Source organism: Lissotriton vulgaris, chromosome 6 (assembly GCF_964263255.1).
Source record: "Lissotriton vulgaris chromosome 6, aLisVul1.2, whole genome shotgun sequence".
Classification (NCBI taxonomy): domain Eukaryota; kingdom Metazoa; phylum Chordata; class Amphibia; order Caudata; family Salamandridae; genus Lissotriton; species Lissotriton vulgaris.
In genome coordinates this window covers 1101082081-1101102469 of record NC_141694.1, presented here as the reverse complement: position 1 = coordinate 1101102469, position 20389 = coordinate 1101082081, and the positions used below count along the sequence as shown (strand labels likewise).

Sequence of the window (20389 nt, the reverse complement as noted above, 5' to 3'; positions counted from 1 at the left end):
CCCACATGTGGTAACAACGGACGCCTCTCTAGAAGGATGGGGAGCTGTCCTCCAGGAGTTGCAGATCAGCGGCAAATGGACGGACCATGAAACGCAGCTCCATATCAACCTCCTGGAGCTGAGGGCAGTTTTTCTAGCTCTGCAGGCCTTCCTACCGCGCATCAAGAACTCCCCAGTGCTCGTCAGGACCGACCACACTACGACGATGCACTACTTGAACAAGCAGGGAGGAACGCGTTCGCTCACACTATCTCGCGAATCGCAGAAAATTTGGAACTGGCTTGTGCTCCACAGTATCACGCTAAAAGCGGAGTAGGTCCCAGGCAAGGACAACGTCATAGCAGATGCTCTAAGCAGACAGAGATCTATGTCCCACGAATGGGAACTCGACTAGGAGGTGCTAGATCACATCTTTTCGGAATGGGGAACACCGCAAATCGACCTTTTTGCCACCAGGGAGAACGCCAAATGCCCCAACTTCGCAAGTTGGCATCCCCAGTTAAGGTCCCTCGGAAATGCATTTTCCATCGCTTGGCGCAACGTGTTTGCGTACGCCTTTCCGACATTCCCACTGATACCAAGAGTCCTCAGGAAGATGAAGACAGAGCACTGCACTCCAATTCTGATTGCCCCGTTCTGGCCGAGGCAACATTGGTTCACGGACCTCCATCGTCTCTCAGTTCGGCCGCCAATCCGTCTGTGTCAACATCCATCCCTGCTCACGATGTCCAACGGCCAAGTATAGCACCCGAATCTGAAATCACTCAGGTTATCTGCTTGGCTCCTGAGTACAGAGAGTTCTGCCAGCTAGACATCCCGCAGGAGTGCAAAGATGTCCTCGCGAAGGCAAGAGCGGAGAGCACAAACAAAACCTATTCCTTAAAGTGGAAACGCTTTTGCATCTGGTGTAAGGACAAAGGTCTACATCCCTTTCAGGCTACTCCGGAGCAACCACTACCATACCTGCTATGCCTGGCACAGTCGGGCCTTGCTCATGCCTCCATCAGAGTTCATTTGGCGGTAATTTCACGGTATACACGAACTTCAAAAGGGCCCTCTCTCTGGTCACACAGGTTAATAAAACAGTTCCTTAAAGGACTCTACAGATCCTTTCCTCGGCCACGGAGGGTTCCACCAACATGGCATCTCAATGTGGTCCTCAACCAATTGATGAAACACCCTTTTGAACCCATCCACAGGGCAGACGTCAAATACATCTCCTGGAAAACAGCCCTCCTACTGGCACTGACCTCAGCAAGAAGGGTCCGTGAACTACAGGCTCTTTCCATGCAAGATCCCTTCATGCAGTTTAAGGAGGACCGAGTGGTTTTAAGAACTAATCCTCAGTTTATTCCTAAGGTCCCGTCTGATTTCCATTTAAATGAGCCTGTAGTCTTCTGATCATTCTTCCCAAATCCCAGCACTGCAGCTGAAAGAACTCTGCACTCTTTGGACCTGAAAAGGTGTCTTAACACCTTCGATGCTGCTGACGGAACCGTTCCGTCACGCCCCTCGGGTGGGCTGTGCTGGTGACGGTTCCGTCACGGCCCGGCCGCCGCGCCTGCGCGGCGCTGATATTGCGCCTTCGCGGCGGGTTTAATTAAGCGGGCGGGGCTGTGACGGAACCGTTCCGTCACAAGCACAGCTCACCCGCGAGCCGTGACGGAACGGTTCTGTCACCAGCCCGGGTGAGCCGCGCGCCCGCCCGCGACCGTTAGCGCTGCGGCGGAATAGCCGCCGCAGCGAAGGAGTTAAATTTTACCTTGACAAAACAAAACAGTTCAGGAAAACAAATCAACTATTCATCGCTTTTAGTAGGCCAAGGAAAGGCATGCCGCTTTCCAAACAAAGTATTTCAAGATGGATATCTTCGGCAATTGCCTTTTGCCACGACCGAGCCGGACGGCCATTGCACTCAAAAGTAAGAGCTCATTCTACAAGAGCTGTGTCCACATCAGTTGCACTGTTCGCTGAGGTGCCAATACTGAACATTTGCAGAGCGGCGACATGGAAGTCGCCGCATACCTTCACCAGGCATTATTGCCTGGATACGGAACTGATGCAGGATGCAGCAGTGGGCCAGGCTGTGCTTCGCCATCTATTCCAATGAGGTGAGCCTTCCTCCTTCCCCCCATCGCTGGTATGCACATTTATTTACTTATTTCTTGTTATTTATTGGTGGCTCATAGTCACATGATATGTATTATCTAAAGACTGGTATATGCTGTTCCATCAGAAATGTGCATATTGTATTGCTTGCTACTCTGATTCAGGCATGTAAATCTATGAAAGACACCCTTAATACTGGATAAGAAATGCTTTACTTACCTGTAACTGCAGTTATCCAGTATTGGTGTCTTTCATAGATTCACATGCAACCCTCCCGCCTCCCCTGGAAGGACTCACTAATTTCTCTAACAGTATTACGCCTACCTAGCTTGGTGCGTACGAAAATCTGAGAGACTGAGGCTCCTGACAGGAAGGTTCTAGAGGGAGGTGATAGCTGATTGGCTACCTTCTGGAGTTTGGTCCTTTTTACAAAAGGACATAGATAGGCTACTAAGGTGAGGCCCTTAGGCCTATTTTTCTCTACATATGTCTATAGGACATTACTTTTCTATGTACCGGAGACTCCCTTCTCGACGACGGGGAATGATTCAGGCATGTGAATCTATGAAAGACACCAATACTGGATAACTGCAGTTACAGGTAAGTAACGCATTTCTTCTACACCCAGGCTGTAATGCAGCCTGGATGGAGAACATTCATGCGCACTTACATGGTGTCCATCACTCCTCCCCCTGCTCTAAAAGCAGAGCAGATCCGCCCGCCCCCCTAAGATGCCGCAGCAGGAACAAATACAATGAAAATTATGTTATTATCCTTTTATATTTCCTTTTTTTTTTTTCACTGCCAAAAGCAGGGGTGCAACGCTCCTTCGCCATAGCGGAGGTGCCGCTACTGGAATTTATTTTAAAAGTGGTTGTTCCTGCAGCCCTTGGTCATTCGCTGAAGGGTGCATGTAGACGTTGCAGACTGTTCCCTCAGACCTGTTAGTAGGCACTCCAGCATCATGGCCAGGTGCCAGCGAACTCGGTCACCTTTCAATTTTTGTATTTTCTTCACTGCTCAGAATAAAGTTTCCTCATCAAAATGGCGGTCATACTAGGTGAATTAAGCGGCATGCGTCTGTGTAACTGTAATGAATGGTAAGGCAGCAAACATCGAACATGTTTCTAATAAAATGTGTTTGCCAGTGGTGGCTGGTGACATTTGAAAGTGGCGGGGCGTAAATACTGAACTGTGGCGAGCAAGTTTTTAGCAAGTGAGGCCGAACCACCTATGGGGCGTTTGGTGAGTTCGGGGGGTTCTGCCATGAGAACATTTTGAAAAAAGAGTGGGCAAATGGTGCATTCTGAAGCACATTTGAGAAAGAGGTGGCTTGGCGAATACATCTCTGGGAGTAGCCAGACAAGTCTCTTTGCACTTGCACAAATACATCTCTCTCCCTGCATTCACATAGGCACAGTCACCCTGCACTCATAGACCCATTACTCGCCCTTCCCTGACATCACTAAGCCAGCATTCACCCATCCACATCACTCACTCTGGACTCACACAGGTACACTGCTCAACCTGCACTCACACAGACATCACTCACCCTGGACTCACACAGGCACACTGCTCACCATGCACTCACACAGACATCACTCACCCCGGACTCACACAGGCACACTGCTCAGCCTCTTGCAATACTCGCGGTCGTGCCGTGGGGGTCATGGCAACATTGTATATTTTATTAAAAGGGATACGGCTATTTTTTTTTACCAGTAGGTTACCAACAAAATGACGTTATTATGGGCAATCTCCGGAGAGGGGCCAAAAAATGAATGGGCATATCATCTAAACTGACGTGTCTCACGTGTCTGAGCTGTTTTGAGGCACAATAGTACTCAGTGTGACAAACTGACACTTTCAGAATCTTCATTCAAAGTACCCTTTGTCTGCCTCATCTCACCTGCCACAAATCCAGATTCTAAACTTTTTAAGTAATTCTGTGCTGCGTTCCGGGCTTTGTTACAGCGCCTTGGGCACCCACGGGGCACTTGGCTGTGACTCACCTCAGCATGAACTGCTGCAGGCTCGAGTGCGCGCAATCAATTTATATCTGACGCACATGCGCTGAATCCTATGCGTCGCGACACAGAGCACCCTTCACAGCTAATGGAAAGTCAAAATTGCACGTAACCCACATGGAGGAGGAGCGGAAGTTAGTAACATGATCTATGCAAACTTTACACGAGCCTATGTAGCCCAGGCAGGTAGAAAGACATCAAAACAATAGAAGCTAACTGTAACATTAAGTTGAAAACGAAATCATACAAGAAAACTCATCCAGCCATACCTGAATAGAGCCCTAGGAAAGACAGTACTCAAGCAGATCCTTAGCAAGACTCATGGTACTCGAGTCCCAATTAAAGAAGGCAATAGAAGATAGAAGTCACTAGCCAGGGTCGGCCTGTGCAGACTATGCCACATAAAAAAGGAAACCTTGGAGCATCTATTTTTGTTGTTGTAGATTTATGTAGCGCAAACTCGACCGGAAGGTATTGGAGCGCTTTACATGAGAACTAGGTACGTTAAACAAGGACACAATCATTTCTTGGTAGGCACGGAGAGATTCAATGATTTGCCCAGAATCACAGGAAACTGAGCAGACGCCGAGGGTCGAACCCGGTACCCCAGCTCCAAAGTCGGCAGTTCTGGGCGTAAGGCCACAACCTCCCCCCAATAATGCATCCGCCCGGTTCTTTCAAATGCTCAACGCACTTTAATAAATTTCTATCTAGTGGGGTGCGCACATGCTCTGAAGCAAAAGACCTACACTTCTCCGCGGGTAAAGGGTGGTCTTTGAATAAGGGGGGGGGGATCAGGTGGTGGTCTGGCTGCTGCCCTCAGAAGGCAAATACTCGTCCAGCAGATGGTTCACCGGTCTAACTGGGTGCCCTCCCCCACCCCTCAGGCATCGCCCAGTGGATTAGCGAAGCCCAGAGACTCGCTACCAATCCACAGTTTCCCGTCTGCTTGGGTGAGCCAGCTCGCAGGGTGCAGGCCCAGCTGCGCGCTCACACTGACTCCCCTAATCACCAAAGGCTGCCCATAGCACCAAGTAGGGGCACGGAGACTGCACGCGCACGCGAGAGAGATCAGCTGCCAGGGTACGATACAGCTGGATGGTTAATGCGTCTGCAGCTGACACGCGTGCAGCCAGAAGGTGCCAGGTTCGTGATTCCAGTGAGGCCGACTAGGCCTTCCCTTCCCATGTGGATAAATTAATACCAGATTTAGAGCGCAAGAGGCTCGCCAGGGGTAGTGGTGGATGCCATCCAAATAGAAAGATCTGCTTTACAAAGATCAGGCGGAGCCCCGCGTGGACCACCTCAGGCACCACCCCCCACCCACTGCCACCCAATTACTTTGATCAGATTAAGCTTTATAAAATCGCACAATCACCTGATCAGTTTAAATGCACGCTGCAGCCTTCTCCCTTTGCAAACAAAATGGGTCATGTCGCGCAGGGCTGGGGTTAACAAATAAAACATTTTAATTTTTAAAACTTACCAGGTCCGCGACCGCGCCTTCTGTGCTCCGGGGTCCAGGTCCCATGATTGCTGTTGGCGCCTAGCCGCCTACAGGAACTTCCGCCGACCGCCGATCCCTCACAGCCAATCCTGGCGTCTTTAGGGCACAGCTACTCTCTGCCCGCCCAGCCCATTAGAGAACGGAGGCTTGAGCCTTTGCCCCAGCCACAGAAGGCACTAGTGCGCATGCGTGGGCACGGAGAAAAATTCGCCCTCCGTGCCCACTCATGCGCACTTGTGTCCCACTTGTGTCCCATGTCTGACGACAATGTGAATGCCTGTCAGTTAGCATGACGTCGGGCCGCCCACCCCCTTCAGACTCTGAAGGGGGTGGGCGGCCCGACGTCATGCTAACTGACAGGCATTGTCAGTTCAGTTCTTCTACATAGGCAGGGCATCTCCGACCGAACTTAAGTAAACTGACTGAGAGTTCAGTTTACTTAAGTTCACAAAAACCGAGGGAGGTCGGACGGCTGGTGGGGCAACGCCCCAACGCCCTTTATGGACGCACCGCCTTTGCAAGATTTACATTGCATTAACTTAGGTAAACATATTTGGATGAACATATTTGTGTATGCATTCTATTGTCATAGGCTTGAAAAGGCGGCGCTGAACAGCGCCTCCATCTCCTGCAGGCATTGACCTCGAATACAGTGTAGCCAAAGCTTACAGGACTGCGGCGTTGTATTACAGTAAAGCTATATCTGTCAGAACACTTTAGATTTGCCGCGTTTTATGTGGTGTAAACGGAGACTCCCCGTCTGTCCTCCTCGGCCAGGGCTTTGTTTGAGGCGGCTGCAGCGCCTGGCGGCTTTGGAGGCCAGTACCGCCTTCGTAGCATTACTGCGAACTTAGCCTGACTTCCGTTTTCCACGAGAGCCCGGGATCTCAGCTCTTTGTTCGTCATTTCCCGTTCATTTCCCTCGCAGAGTTAGAAAGTAATCTAAACACAGTTCTCCCTCGAGGGACGCAGTGAAACAATTCTTGTGTCTCCTGGAGAGGGAAAAGAAGGTCCCATGGCAAAAGATGCATTGGCAGTTGCTTTCACAACACTGCATCCCACCCACCGTCTTTCAAATTTATGAAAAATAGAATCTCTACTCTTCCATTTAAAAATGCTTTCGGGTCTTGTTGCTGGGCAAATCAATAAAACAATTTTTTTAATTGGGAAGCAGTGGGACATCACAAATGTAGCATAATGTACTTTCAAATTTTCTAGTCGCTCCCCCTACAGGCCCTCACTTACTCCCATTTGGTGAGCTCTCTTTCACTCAGGGTCGTCAGATTTCGAGTTACACAGGAATCCACTTTGGGGTACAAATAGAAGTTTAAGCCTAATATGGGTTCGAGTTTTGAGATAATCACATTACACCTACAATTTTCTCTAAACACATTTTATCAGGAAAAATCTGATGAAATGTGTCAGATTTTTAAAAAATGGTTGGAAATGGCTGCATGTTCGTTCGCATGTGCACTGACCATGCCAAATGTAGGAAATTATTGAAAACCATACTGTTCTCATTTGTAACTTTACAACTCCGTTATCCGCAACCTGTTTGCGCCGAGATACCCCTCTCGGGGTGATTCGTACGCATTATAAATTAAATTAACAAAGTGGCAAAATGTTGAATTTGGAGCGCAGTTGCTGAAAAGGCATTTCATTCCTCATTGTGACCTGTGAAACTAAGGAGGGTGTAGTAATTTGAAGCATTCAAATGCTGTATCCACAATGTTAGTATTTACTGGGCGCTTTAATATTGTACAAAATAAGACATTACTTAAAACCAGGCCTAGAGCAGCTGTAGCAGCAACTGGTTCAGAAACAGGTTCTCACTCGTCCTGTAAATAATGTGTAGATTGGAACTTGCTTTTTTCGTGTACGCAAGGTTTGGCGAAACACGTGCGTGTTACAATTTCTTTTTTCCTGTTCTATACCTTCCAGTTCTCCTTGTTTGAACAGGCTATGCTGAAGTGCACTGGTTTCAAGCTGTGTGTGTAGTAGTGACACAAGCTGTTTTGTATTTGCTGGCCCACAGCCCTGTTGTGTGTGCCCTCTGATGATCAACCATCCAGTATAAGCATGCACGTTCTGTGCAAATGTTTTTTTAGTTTCTTTCAAGTGATTTGTGTTTTACTCACGGAGCACGGCTGAACTCATCCTCTAGGAAACACTTGACTTTATTTTCATGATGAAGAGTATTGAGGGAGTAAAGATATTCAGGAATCCAGTGTCGTATAGATCATCTCAACTGTGGGTGGTGAATTGAAGCTCACTATGCAATGGCCCTCTCACTCCCGCATGGACACATTAGTTGCTGCGAACCTGTGGAAATGTGAAGAAAATTGATAGAACTACCTTACTCTGAAATTAGTTACATATTTTAAATAAAATCGGTACCCAGTGACTCTTTATGTCTGTATTTGGTTGCACAGAACCAGGGAAAGGCTCGTACTGGCTTAGATTAATAGGTCGAATGCACTGTCCACATCTTCTCAAACATGGTGCATCATCACGTTGAATTTCTGTCCATCTGAGCTCTGAGATCCCAGACAGCCTTTGCACTGTGGGATTGAGATTTATGCTGCCTTGCCCCCTTGGCGCAGTGGCACAGGCATGATTGTAGTCAAAGATCTTATTTCTCCCTGGGTGTTTTACAGTTGACCAAGTTTCTAGGCATTTCAGTGGCACGGGTATTACACTAAAGACCCAAACTAGCCTCCTCCTGTAGGTGCAAACTCTTTGATTGAAGCTTGGCCTGCCTTGTCCTGCTCATGAGTCCTCCACCCCATTGGGTACATTCCACACCATTTTGATGCAAAAGACTGAGAGGGAGGAGGCTGCCAATTGAGGGCATGTACCATAAGAAAGTGGAAGAAGTAGACTTCTTTCAGGTTTCCGACAAAGTCCTCTCATCAGTCAATTGCCCACATCAGTTTGAGCTTTTAATTTTCTCGGACCACATTCTCAGACTTAGAAGTACATGAATCCACTTACCTTTCTCCTTCATCTGATTCTCTTGGTTGAATTTGATGCCTTAAAGCTGGCCTTCCTCCTTCAGCCACTCTTCAGGACCTGTGGTCCACTACCATCAGACGTCTTCAGTACAGGTTTTCCTACTAGACGTCCATCTCTCAGTGAAGGTTGATTCCATTCAAATTGTGTTGTAGTTCTCTGATGATTCAGAGTAAAATTCAGAGGAGTGAGACAGAGAGTCTAGTTGAAACAGGTAGCAGCTATACCAACTTTTTTGTTCTTTCCTAACGTCATATTTCCTTCGAAGAAATATATTATAGCCCAGGGTGCTCATTTATCCTGCTGGTCTTGGCTTTGACTTGCCTTAAACATCTTGCATTTTCTTCGCGAGGAGGCCATTTTGAGGCATAACTGTCTGATCCTGATTGAACCGAGGATCCTCCACTTCCCCCTCCCATTGCTTTTTTTGAGTGGCTGGTTCTCTGGGATCTAGTCTTCACTCACTATGGCTCCTCTAGATGTTCTGGGGAAAATCCAGCACATGGACACACTGCAAGAGGTTGTGGCTTTGCTTTTGGGCTGTGCACAGACGCATTAAACTCCTTTTCTACTAATGTGGCCAGCAGACGCCATTTGATTGACTTCTTACATCTGTTCTGCCAACTCCTGTTGGTTGCTCTTCTACGATAAGGGACCTGAACCAACTTCAGTCATCGTTCACACGCAAATCTTAATAACTCTTGGCTTTATGAAAGGTATGTTTGCAAGTACAAGGTTCTTCTGAAACATACCTTTTTTTCCATAAAAAAGGCAGAGCTCAGGACAAACCTTCCTTCATCCCAAAGGTGCGAATTTAATCTAAAAGGGGAGATTTTTCTTTCTGTTCCCAAGCACCCTTAAGGCTGGGGAGATGCTGCACAGCATTGATTTGGGTGCATTTTTCAGTCCACCTCATCTAGCCAGAGTGAGCGATTTATGATCTGGGCATCGGTTATTTGTGGCCCGAGGTGCAGACAAGCCTGCTTTGAAGGCCACTGTTGCCATATCACCCCCGCATCCCCCATAGTTATACTCTACAGGGTCAGCATCTTTCATCAGATTGTCTTGACTGGCATCATCCCTGGTATTCTCCTGTTATGTTCCTGTTGAAGAGGTTTGCAAGGCTTCTACCATACCCACTATGCAAATTCTGAGTTATGAATGCCTTCTCAGGAGCTAATGCTTAATTCGGCTGTAAATTGATGCTTTTCTTTTTCTTTTGCCTTTTCCTTTTCCTTTGCTGTTGAATCTATCCATGGGTTAGAAATAGTAGGGATCCAGTGGATAGAAAGAGCATAGACCTTTGCTCCAAAATTGTAGGGTCCAGCATCATCCTGCTTATCTCACTTTCATCATTCAAACCATCCGCAATATCAGAATATTTCTCCAGGAAGCCAAAGTGTTGAGAAAACACACCTGTGCGGGGTATTCTGGGTAGGTTGTATCCCTTTTCTTCCGGGAACAACATTTATCCTATCAGGTGGGTCAGCGCCCTATGAAAGATGACGTCCTGCGATGTCATTGAATACACTAATTAGTACTTTTTAGGTCGAGCCTAGCTATTGCGTAAACAATCGCTATGCGAGATTATAGTAAGGGGAAAAGAAAAGTCTACCAAAGACCTCTGGAATGCGGTTATGGCCAGTGCATGTGACGCATTCAAGCGCGAAGCTGGCATCTGGCACCAGCGTGCGCTTGATCTCACTTCCTGCTCCCCCTCTTTCAACAATTAACTTTCGTTCGCTCACACCCCATATGCTCGTTCCCGCATCAGACTTCAAAGGCTGCCGCTCCCTCGCCCACCCCCCGCCACAGCAATGCAGAGAGCTTGTTTTAGTTTGAGAGCGAAGGGCTTTACAATGTACGTCTTTACAATTATTAGATAGCAACAGAGCGTGCTGTTTTTACAGTTTTCGATTTTTTTTTTAGGATACCGTGAGCACATAACTGCACTGCAGCCCAAGCTTTATATTCATAGCAGTGCGAGTAGTTTTTCGTACTTTTTCTAATGTTGTGTACTTGGGCATATTTTCAGATGTTGTTCGGCACACGTTATCGCTGAGTTTGTTGTTTACAAGAATAGCATATGGGTTTGTGTAAGATACTCAACATTGCTTAGCATTTTTTTAGGGGGAAGCAAACTGACATCAGAAACAACAGATGTTGACATGCTCCAGCGATAACCATCCTTTTTACTTCACAGACATGGATTGCTTGTTTTTTAAAGTTTTTTTTACTGCTGGGTTGCAGGTCTAGTTACTGGCAACACACTGTGAGTTAGTAAATCACGTGGAGGCAATATTGATAACTATCTTGTGTGCCCTGTGTTTACACTGCTATTAAGATTTAGCTCACATTCTTTATTTGGCAAAAATCTCAATTTTTGAACAAACAGACCACGCGCGCATTACAAACTGTACTAATAGGCAGAGCAAGCAAGCTCTTGTCACAAACAGGCTGTCCAGCATATTTTGTACATTGGTGACTTACTTTACATTCACACTATTTGTTTTCCTGCCATGCCCATTTACTTACATGCAAAGCAAGCTTCCGTCACAAACAGGTTGTCTACCTTTCGTTTAGTTTGTTAACTTGCTAGCCTTCTCTATTCACTTCTATGTCTAACATCTAACAGCCCACTCTGAATTACTAAGTCGTATGGCCGCTATGTTGATAAGCATTGTGTCTGAATACTCTTTGTTGTGTTCTATGCATTCACTTCACAGTGCCATCCTAACATTTCTGTCTACTTAGGTGCGAACGAACTGCGCATCACAAACACTTAGTCTGCCCTCTCTTTACTCTGTTGTGTAGCTTCTTCTCTAATTGTTGCGATTGCTGCTATCTCCTTGTAATTAGGTGTAAAGCACACGCACATTACAAACATTATGTATACTCTCTTTTTGGTGTTGTGTGCCTTTATTTAATTCACAGTGTTTAGTTTAGTGCTGATTTACGTTGTTGGTAGGCTACTGTGACCACGTAACTGCACCGCACATTAAGCTTTATATTTATAGCAGCACGTCTTTTCTCCAATGTCTTTAACTTTGATAATAGCAACCACAACATTTATATAGCGCGGATAAAGTATAGCGTTTGCAAATTGTTTTGGTCACTTTGGTTTAAATACAGCGCATACCGTAGGCGCGCTTTTTTATTATTCTGCGCACCACTAAAATGCATACCTTTTGCAGTGTATATGGTTTTACATAGTGCCGGTATGCAAAGCTTTATATTAATGGTGGCCACATACCAATCGGCCTAATCTGTTTACATTTACTTCAGTCAAAGTTAATGCAAAGACGGAAACAGTTACCTTATATTTGCTACCAGCAACAATATTAATATTACTTACAACGTTGCTGCGAGCACTTCCGGCTCCATGCTGTCCACGTTATGTAAAATCATGGCAAGTAACAAGGGGCATAAGCAGTGGCAAACATGACTGCTTGAAAAGCCACATGGCACGGACAGCACACAGGCACACTAGCAGCCATGCTACTTCTCTAATGCCAATGCTTCTTCTAACTTCTCTACTGCCACGCAAGGCGCGCTACGCCTCTGGGCTGCTTCACTATTGCTGCCCCGATATTCACTCACTGCATTAAAGTATCAAACAACCTATGTAAAAATACAGCTTCTCACAATTCTTAGGCCCTGTGCAGTCTTACTTGACTTTCGTGCCTTATTTCACTAAACATATTCGCAGAGTGCTTAGATTAGCTTTCAGTTCTATAATACATTCATGCTCACTTTTTAACCCACAGCTGTGTTTCGCTTCGTGTAAAAAAACGTACTCCATATAATGCGCTAGTAGATGTTGTTCTTCTGTCGTCATTTGTATAGCGCCCAAGGCGCTACTATTTGCTGCACACAGCACAGCTTCTATGACTTTTCGAAAGCTTCCAAGTTCCATTACGCTTTCACGCTTACAGAGGCGCTTACACTAGGGCTTGTTTCTGTAACTACTTATCTGTACGTTATGCATTATAACATTGGTACATGGGCACCTGTCGCTGCTGTCTACAGTAATACTGTCGCTAACCACAGACCTCAACTTCTGAGCGCTAGGGCTACCTGCAACAATATGAATATTACTTACAACGTTGCTGTGAGCATTTTCGGCTCCATGCTGTCCACGTTATATAAAATCATGGCAAGTAACAAGGGGCATAAGCAGTGGCAAACATGACTGCTTGAAAAGCCACATGGCACGGACAGCACACTGGCACACTAGCAGCCATGCTACTTCTCTAATGCCAATGCTTCTTCTAACTTCCATACTACCACGCAAGGCGCGCTATGCCTCCGGGCTGCTTCACTATTGCTGCCCCTATATTCACTCACTGCATTAAAGTATCAACCACCTTGTGTAAATATACAGTTTCTCACAATTGTCATGCCCTGTGCAGTCTCACTTGACTTTCGTGGCCTATTTCACTATACATATTCGCAAAGTGCTTAGATTAGCTTTCGGTTCTATAACACATTTAGGCTCACTTTTTAAGCCACAGCTGCGTTTTGCTTCATGTAAATAAAACGTACTCCATATAATGCACTGGTAGATGTTATTCTTCTGTCGTCATTTGTATAGTGCCCAAAGCGCCCTCACTCTATCTATCACCCTCACTCTATCTGTCTATCGCCCTCACTCTTTATCTATCTATCTATCTATCTATCTATCTATCTATCTATCTATCTATCTATCTATCTATCGCCCTCACTATCTGTCTATCGCCCTCACTCTATCGCCCTCACTCTATCTATCGCTCTTACTCTATCTGTCTATCGCCTCACTCTATCTATCGCCCTCACTCTAGCTATCTCGATCTATCTATCTATCTATCGCCCTCATTCTATCTATCCCCCTCACTCTCTATCTGTCGCCCTCACTCTATCTATCGCCCTCACTCTATCGCCCTCATTCTATCTATCTATCTCCCTCACTCTATCGCCCTCACTCTCTATCTATCGCCCTCACTCTATCTATCGCCCACACTCTTATCTATCTATCTATCTATCTATCTATCTATCTATCTATCTATCGACCTCACTCTATCTATCTATCTATCGCCCTGACTCTGTCTATCACCCACATTCTATCTATATCGCCCTCACTCTATCTATCTCCCTCACTCTATCTGTCTATCGCCCTCACTCTATCTGTCTATTGCCCTCACTCACTATCTATCTATCTATCGCCCTCACTATCTATCTCCCTCACTCTATCTATCTATCTCCCTCACTCTAGCTATCTCGATCTATCTATCTATCGCCCTCACTCTATATCTATCGCCCTCCCTCCCTTTATCGCCCTCCCTCTATCTATCGCCCTCCCTCTATCTATCGCCCTCCCTCTATCGCCCTCCCTCTATCTATCGCACTCACTCTATCTATCGCATCACCACAGCATCACTCAGCACCACCACAGCATCACCAGGTGCCCCACAATATCACTATGCGCTACCACAGCATCACTGAACGCCACAGCATCACTCGTCGCCACCACAACATCACTCAGCGCCACCACAGCAGCAATCTGTGCAACCATTCAACAACAACTGGTTCAAATATGTTCTCTCAATGTTTCAAGCTTTATTACGAATGTCACAAAAAGATGTTAATATTTCACTTCTGTTCTTGGATTTTCGTCACAATAAAATACACTGAACATAATCTTCACAAGTTATTTACATAAGTTTGAGCTATTGCCATTATAAATTACAATAACTTTTATTCAAGTATTAATTATTTAAAACATTAAAAGCCATTGTTATTTGTAATATCAATACATCTAAGTCACGTAAATACAACCCATATTGCATTACAAATGCTATAGGTGTCACATTTGCAAAAGTTAAAACTATTGGCATTGTACATGACAAAGCTCTTAATTTCGCTATTTTCAAAACTAACTCATAAATAAAAAATGTGTCATTTACAATACCAATAGCTCAAACTTTCCTAATGCGAGACCTATTGCATTGCAAATGCTTGTTTGTTGTTGAAAACGTGAGATTTCTGTCCTAACCTGGTTTCTCGTTTCATTCGCTGTTCTAAATCGTTTTTGCAGTGTCACTGAATTGATTTGTTTCTTTGTGGACTTGATTGATTATCACAGTATTCTTGCTCATGGATTGGTGTTTCCAAGTTGCTGCATGCTACTTGTTGGCAGAGTCCTGGGAAAAATTGTCAGCATATTTTGTGCATCTTCCTAAATTGTGTGACACTCAAATTTGAAAGCTGCTATTACCTTCCTTGTTCAGTATTCGGAAGATGTATGCATGCAGGTCCCCTTAGAAGGGGAAAGGCTTGGTATTGCTCTATTACTTACCGGTAATCTTCATTACTCCTGGTCCCGTTGTCCTCGGCCCATTCAGAACTTATGGAGATAACCATCTTCTAGACAGAAAATAAAAACAAGAGGAATGCTGGGATATCCCTACTGCCCCTCCCCCCGGGAGTATAAAGGTAGGATCTACCCAGCAGCCCTCCTGTACAAACAAGCCCAGACAGGAAGGCCGGCCGCCCGGGAGGGAGGGAGGGGCGTATGAATGGGCCGAGGACAACGGGACCAGGAGTAATGAAGATTACCGGTAAGTAATAGAGCATTACCCCCAGGTCCCTTATGTCCTCGGCCCATTCAGAACTTATGGAGAAATACCAAAGCAGAAAAAGCCGGCCTTCCCAACCCAACAGAAGCCAACCCAGGAAACCACACCAAGGCAGCAACCGCAGAAGGAAAAAGGAAGAACCGGGGAAACCCCAGGCAGAGCCCCCGACAAGAGGAACCCCCACCAGACCAGCAGACACCCAACAAGAGCAAGGGTGCACAGCCAGACGACCAGACCGGCCACCACAGAGGCCAACCAGCCCACCGCAGGAACACCCGACAGCCAACCAGCGACAGGGAGAGCACAGACACCCAAGCCACCACAGGCAAGGAGACAACAGCAGAAAAGAGGCCAAACAAAGAGAAAGGCCAAGAGCCACCTGGCCAAAAAGCCAGAAACGGGCAGAAGAAGACAACCCACGCCAGAACAGGCAGGAGACAAGCGGACCAGAGGAACCAAAGGCCCAACAAAGAAGAACAGCGGAAGCCCACCAGAACCCGACCCGGAAGGCAAGACCGAGCCCAAGGCCAGGGAAAGAGAGAAACCCCAGACACCAGGGAACGAAGAGCAAACCCCAGGAAGCCAAGCCACCCGGTCCCGCAAGACGAGGACACAAGGCAAAGGGAACCAGCACCTCCAGGAAACCCGAGCAGGAAGAACCAACAAGGGCAACCAACCAGGACAAAGAGACCCGGAAAAAGAGGAAAGGGAACCGAAGGAACCCCAGGAACCCCAAAACAGAACTCCAGCCAAAGCGGAGGAAACGGGAGCAGGAATCAACAGCCCGAAGAAGGCAAACCTGAACACCAAAGCAGGAGTGCAACCGGACGGGCCAAGGACCCGGAGGACCCAAGACAACAGCAAGGGAACCACGAAGGACACAACAACCAAAGCCAAGCCAAACCAGAAAAAGGCCAGGCACAAAGACCCCAACCAGCCCAAGCAAAGGACCGGGGCAGAAACCCAGAGGCCAGAGAGACAGAGGCAAAACCACCCCAGAGGACCACACAGAAGCAACCGCAGCCAGGGAGGAAAGCACAAGCAAACCACATCCCACAGCCCGGCAAGACCCAAGGCAGGGCAAGCACAGGGGACGAACCCCGCACGGCGAAAGCCGCAACCAAGGATACAGACAGGAAGCCAAAGCCGAAGCCAAAGCAACCCGCAGAACCAACCCAAAACAAGGGAAGGACAAAGAGGGCAAGACCCCAACCGAGCACAGGCCCGAGAGCCCACAGCCCCGCCGAAGCCCCAACGAACCCCAGAAGAGGCAAGAAGGGAAAACAAGAAGGCAACAGCGTGACGGCCAGAAACAAGAACCAGACCGGAACACACCACACCCACAAGCAACCGGAACCCCACGACACAGGGACCAGCCACCCCACAGGCAGACAGGGCACCCGCAAAGAAGTGCCAATCCACCCATGAAACTCCCAGAAGAGACACCACCAGGCAGCCCAGGACCGCAGAAAGAGCACAACCAGGCAACCCAGAGCAGGACGCACAAACAGAAGGCAGACCAGCCCAGAACAGGAGCCAACAGGGAGGAAGCCCAAGGCAACAGGCCACCACAGAAAGCCACGGCCGAAAGCCAAGCAGAAGCAAACACAGGCCACAGCAACCAGCGCAGCGTGCCTCCCACACGGCCAAGCAACGGGGAGACGCGCAGAGCGACCCGGAAGAAACGGGGAGGCGGCGCCCCTGCCCCAAAGGGCCGAGAAACCGGAACACCGGCCAGGAGGAAGCCATGCCGCCCAGCAAGCCCGGCAGGCCGGGAGGCAGACCCAGCAGACATCCAGCGAGCAAAAAACCCACAGGCCCAGGAGAGGCAACAACAACGGCCACCCCGCACCATCACCAAAACCAGAAGAGACAGGGAAGAAAACCAAAGGAAGAAGCCAAGCGCACCCCGCAGCTCCAGGAGGCCAGGCAGAAACCCACCAGGCCAGACCAAGCTACCGAGCAGACAGTGGAGCGTGGGAACAACACACCAACCCCGAGAATAGGAGGCATGACAGGACCCTGCAGCCACCAGGAGGCCCCAGGCAGACAGCACAGCAGACAGAGGAGGGGATGCCAGGAAACAGCAGAACCCAGCAAAGGGAAGGCCACAGCACCAGAAGGACCAAGCAGGCCCCCACCACGCCCGACAACAGGCGCAGGCCGGGAGGAACAGAACAGCCGGACCCAAGGCAGCATAAGCCACCCAAGCAGAGGCAGAGGGGAGAGAGCACCCCAAAGAACCAACGGCACCCACGAGAGGAACCAGGCGCAGCCAAGGCAAAGGAGGGATAGGACCAGGAACCCGGAAGGGAAGAACCAGGATCCCCAAGCAGGGCAGAGGCCACAACAGCCAGCTCGCAGAGGAGGCAAGACCACCGAGGAAGAACAGGACGGCAGGCCAACCTGAACGAGGGGAGCCCACAGGACCCACCGCGCAGTGGCCCAAGAAGCAGGAACAACGACCCACCACCAGACGGGGCAGAGAGCCCGGAGCAGAAGGCAACCCAAACAGGCCGCCGAAGCATAAAAAGAAGAGACACCGGCACCAGAGCACCAGAGGCCAAGGCGCAAACCAGCAGGCAGGGAAACCCCAACCACACAGGGAACCCACGAGCAAGCAAAGGCAGGAGCAGCAAAAAGAACCAGCCACCACAGAGGCGACCGGAACCCAAGCCAGAAACAGAAAGGGCAAACACCCCCAGAGGCGCCAAGAGCAGGGGAACCCTCTAAGAAGAGAACCAAGGGAACAGACCCACTGAACGTCCACCACCGGAGAACCGGGGCCAGCCGAAGGTAGCGCGGACCCCTGAAACAGCAGCAGCAGGAAACCCCAAAAGGGAAGGCAGCACAGAGCCCACAAGCAAGCCCCGACACCAAACAGAGGCGCAAAACCGCCAGAGCGGAGGCCAACCAAACGCCGCACAGGGGACCGGAGGACCGACAGAGGGCAAAGCGCCCACCAACACAGCAAAAGGAAGCGCCAGCCAAGGCAACCCAGGAGGCGGACGAGCAGCATCACGGCAGTGAGGAGCCCACAACAAGGAGAAGGCACCCACACCCAGCCGCAGCGGAACAGGCAGCAATGAGAACAAGGAAAGCACCCCGCACAGCTACTCACACAGACCCCCGCACAACAAGTGCACAGGAAGGCCAAAGGAAACCGCACACCCAGAAGGGAAGAGGACCACAGAGCCACCAGATCCAGAACAAAACAGGGGCCAAAGAACAGCCCAACCAGCCACCACGGCAGGCAGCAGCGCACACACCCCTCCAGACCCGGGCCCAGGAAAGCACCCCAGAAACCGAGACCCAAAGCCCAGCGCCCCACCAAGAAGCGTGGCGAGTCGAAGGGAGGCACGAACCAAGGGTGGCAGCACCAAAGACGGCAGAGGCAGCCTACAGAACACAACCACTCCCAGACTCCGAGGAACCCTGCCAATTCGGAAGGAACCCCGAGAAAAGGAGATCCGCCGAGAAACACCGGAGGAAGAGCTCCCCCGCCGAGACCAGAACCACCCACCGCCAAGTCGTCAGACCAATCCGAAAGGGCACGACAGGCAGAGCGTCAGGGACAGAGCAGCCCCACCACAGAGGTAGGTAGCACCCCCCCCCCCTCAGATGAGAGTAAGGGACAGAGCACCGGCCCAGCTGACATGCAACTGTAGCAGTAAACGCGCTCCCAACAGTGCATAGCCACATAAGTGAGGCAGTACAAAGCATATCATCTGTACAGTGCGCACCCTGGACAGAAAGCCACAGGCCAACATCACACAGACGTCGGGAGCAGAGAGTGACATTACACAGTAAACCCTGTCAAAATGCCAAAAACGCTCGACTGAGGGAAAAAACATCACATGGTAAACAGCAAAACACAGGATGTAGAACCAATGCCCCAGCACCAAAGTTGGCAGCAAGTGCTGTAACGCGACAAAAACACAGGCACCACATGGAAATATCGGAACAAGAAATGCCGCCTCCGAGCACCCTCCGGGGGAAGCCAGGGCACTGCAGCCGGAGACCGAGCACCACGCTCCCAGGCAGGCCACAGCAGCAGCGGCAGCCTCGAGACATCCAAGGCAGGAGGTATGAACACAAGCGCTCCAGGCAAGCAACGATCCTCAACAAACATCAGAACAGAGGAAAAACACTGCAAAAGCGGGACTCACCCGGAGCGGGGGCCTGAGCAGCACCAGCAAGGCCCCCACACACCAACAGCCGGATCCGGAATCGACCATCCAGCGCAGCGCGTCTCCCACCCGGCCAGGCTCGGGGAGACGCGCAAGGTGACCCAGAAGGAACCGGGAGGCGGCGCACCAGCCGCAAAGGGCCGGAAAACCGAAACAACGGCAGTAAAGAAGTCAATCCCCTCCAGCAAGCCCGGCAGGCCGGGGGGGAGACACATCAGGAACCTCACCCCTGCCCGTGAAGCCAGGCAGCCGGGCAGGAGGAGCAAGAAGAGGACTGCACGCCACTCAAGCCCAGCAGGAGCCGGTGCAGCCCCTAACATCAACAGCATCCATCAGCCATTCTGTCGAAGACAGAAAAAAAGAACAGGAGGGCTGCTGGGTAGATCCTACCTTTATACTCCCGGGGGGGAGGGGCAGTAGGGATATCCCAGCATTCCTCTTGTTTTTATTTTCTGTCTAGAAGATGGTTATCTCCATAAGTTCTTAATGGGCCGAGGACATAAGGGACCTGGGGGTAATGAGCCTGATTGTGCCATTAGATGCTCAGCACTGTTCCGTCTTCTCCGGTCAGCCTTGACGTCAATCTCCATTGCCTTAACTCAGAGGTGGATATACCATGTCCAATGTGCGCAGCTCCCCTTACCTGTGGCTACTTCCTTCAAATTTCCAGGGTGCTTCGAGCTTCTGAGCTCTTGGGGCGCTAACTGCAGTAGACATGGGAGCCACTGGTAAACATTTCTTCTCTTATCACAGAAAAGAACGAGGAGGAGGAACAAGAAGCCAGGAGAGAACTGAAACGCAGGCTGACGAGAAAGGTAATTGCCACATGTTTTTTAGTAACGCGTGATTGACTTCCTTATTTTTCAAAGCAGATATTGTTTTTATTTTCAGATAGTCGTTAGCATCTGCGATTATAAGAGTCACTTAGAT

General features: G+C 49.1%; 1 protein-coding gene across 3 annotated transcripts in view; it reads left to right on the top strand.

The window, feature by feature from the left end:
- PHACTR2 (phosphatase and actin regulator 2) overlaps nt 1-20389 on the top strand; it is a 553469-nt gene that overhangs the window by 501090 nt on the left and 31990 nt on the right. For all 3 annotated transcript variants that reach the window (XM_086927168.1, XM_086927167.1, XM_086927166.1), the window contains one exon: nt 20213-20274. In XM_086927168.1, coding sequence (XP_086783294.1) covers nt 20213-20274 — 62 coding nt within the window. The remainder of the gene's footprint in view (nt 1-20212; nt 20275-20389) is intronic.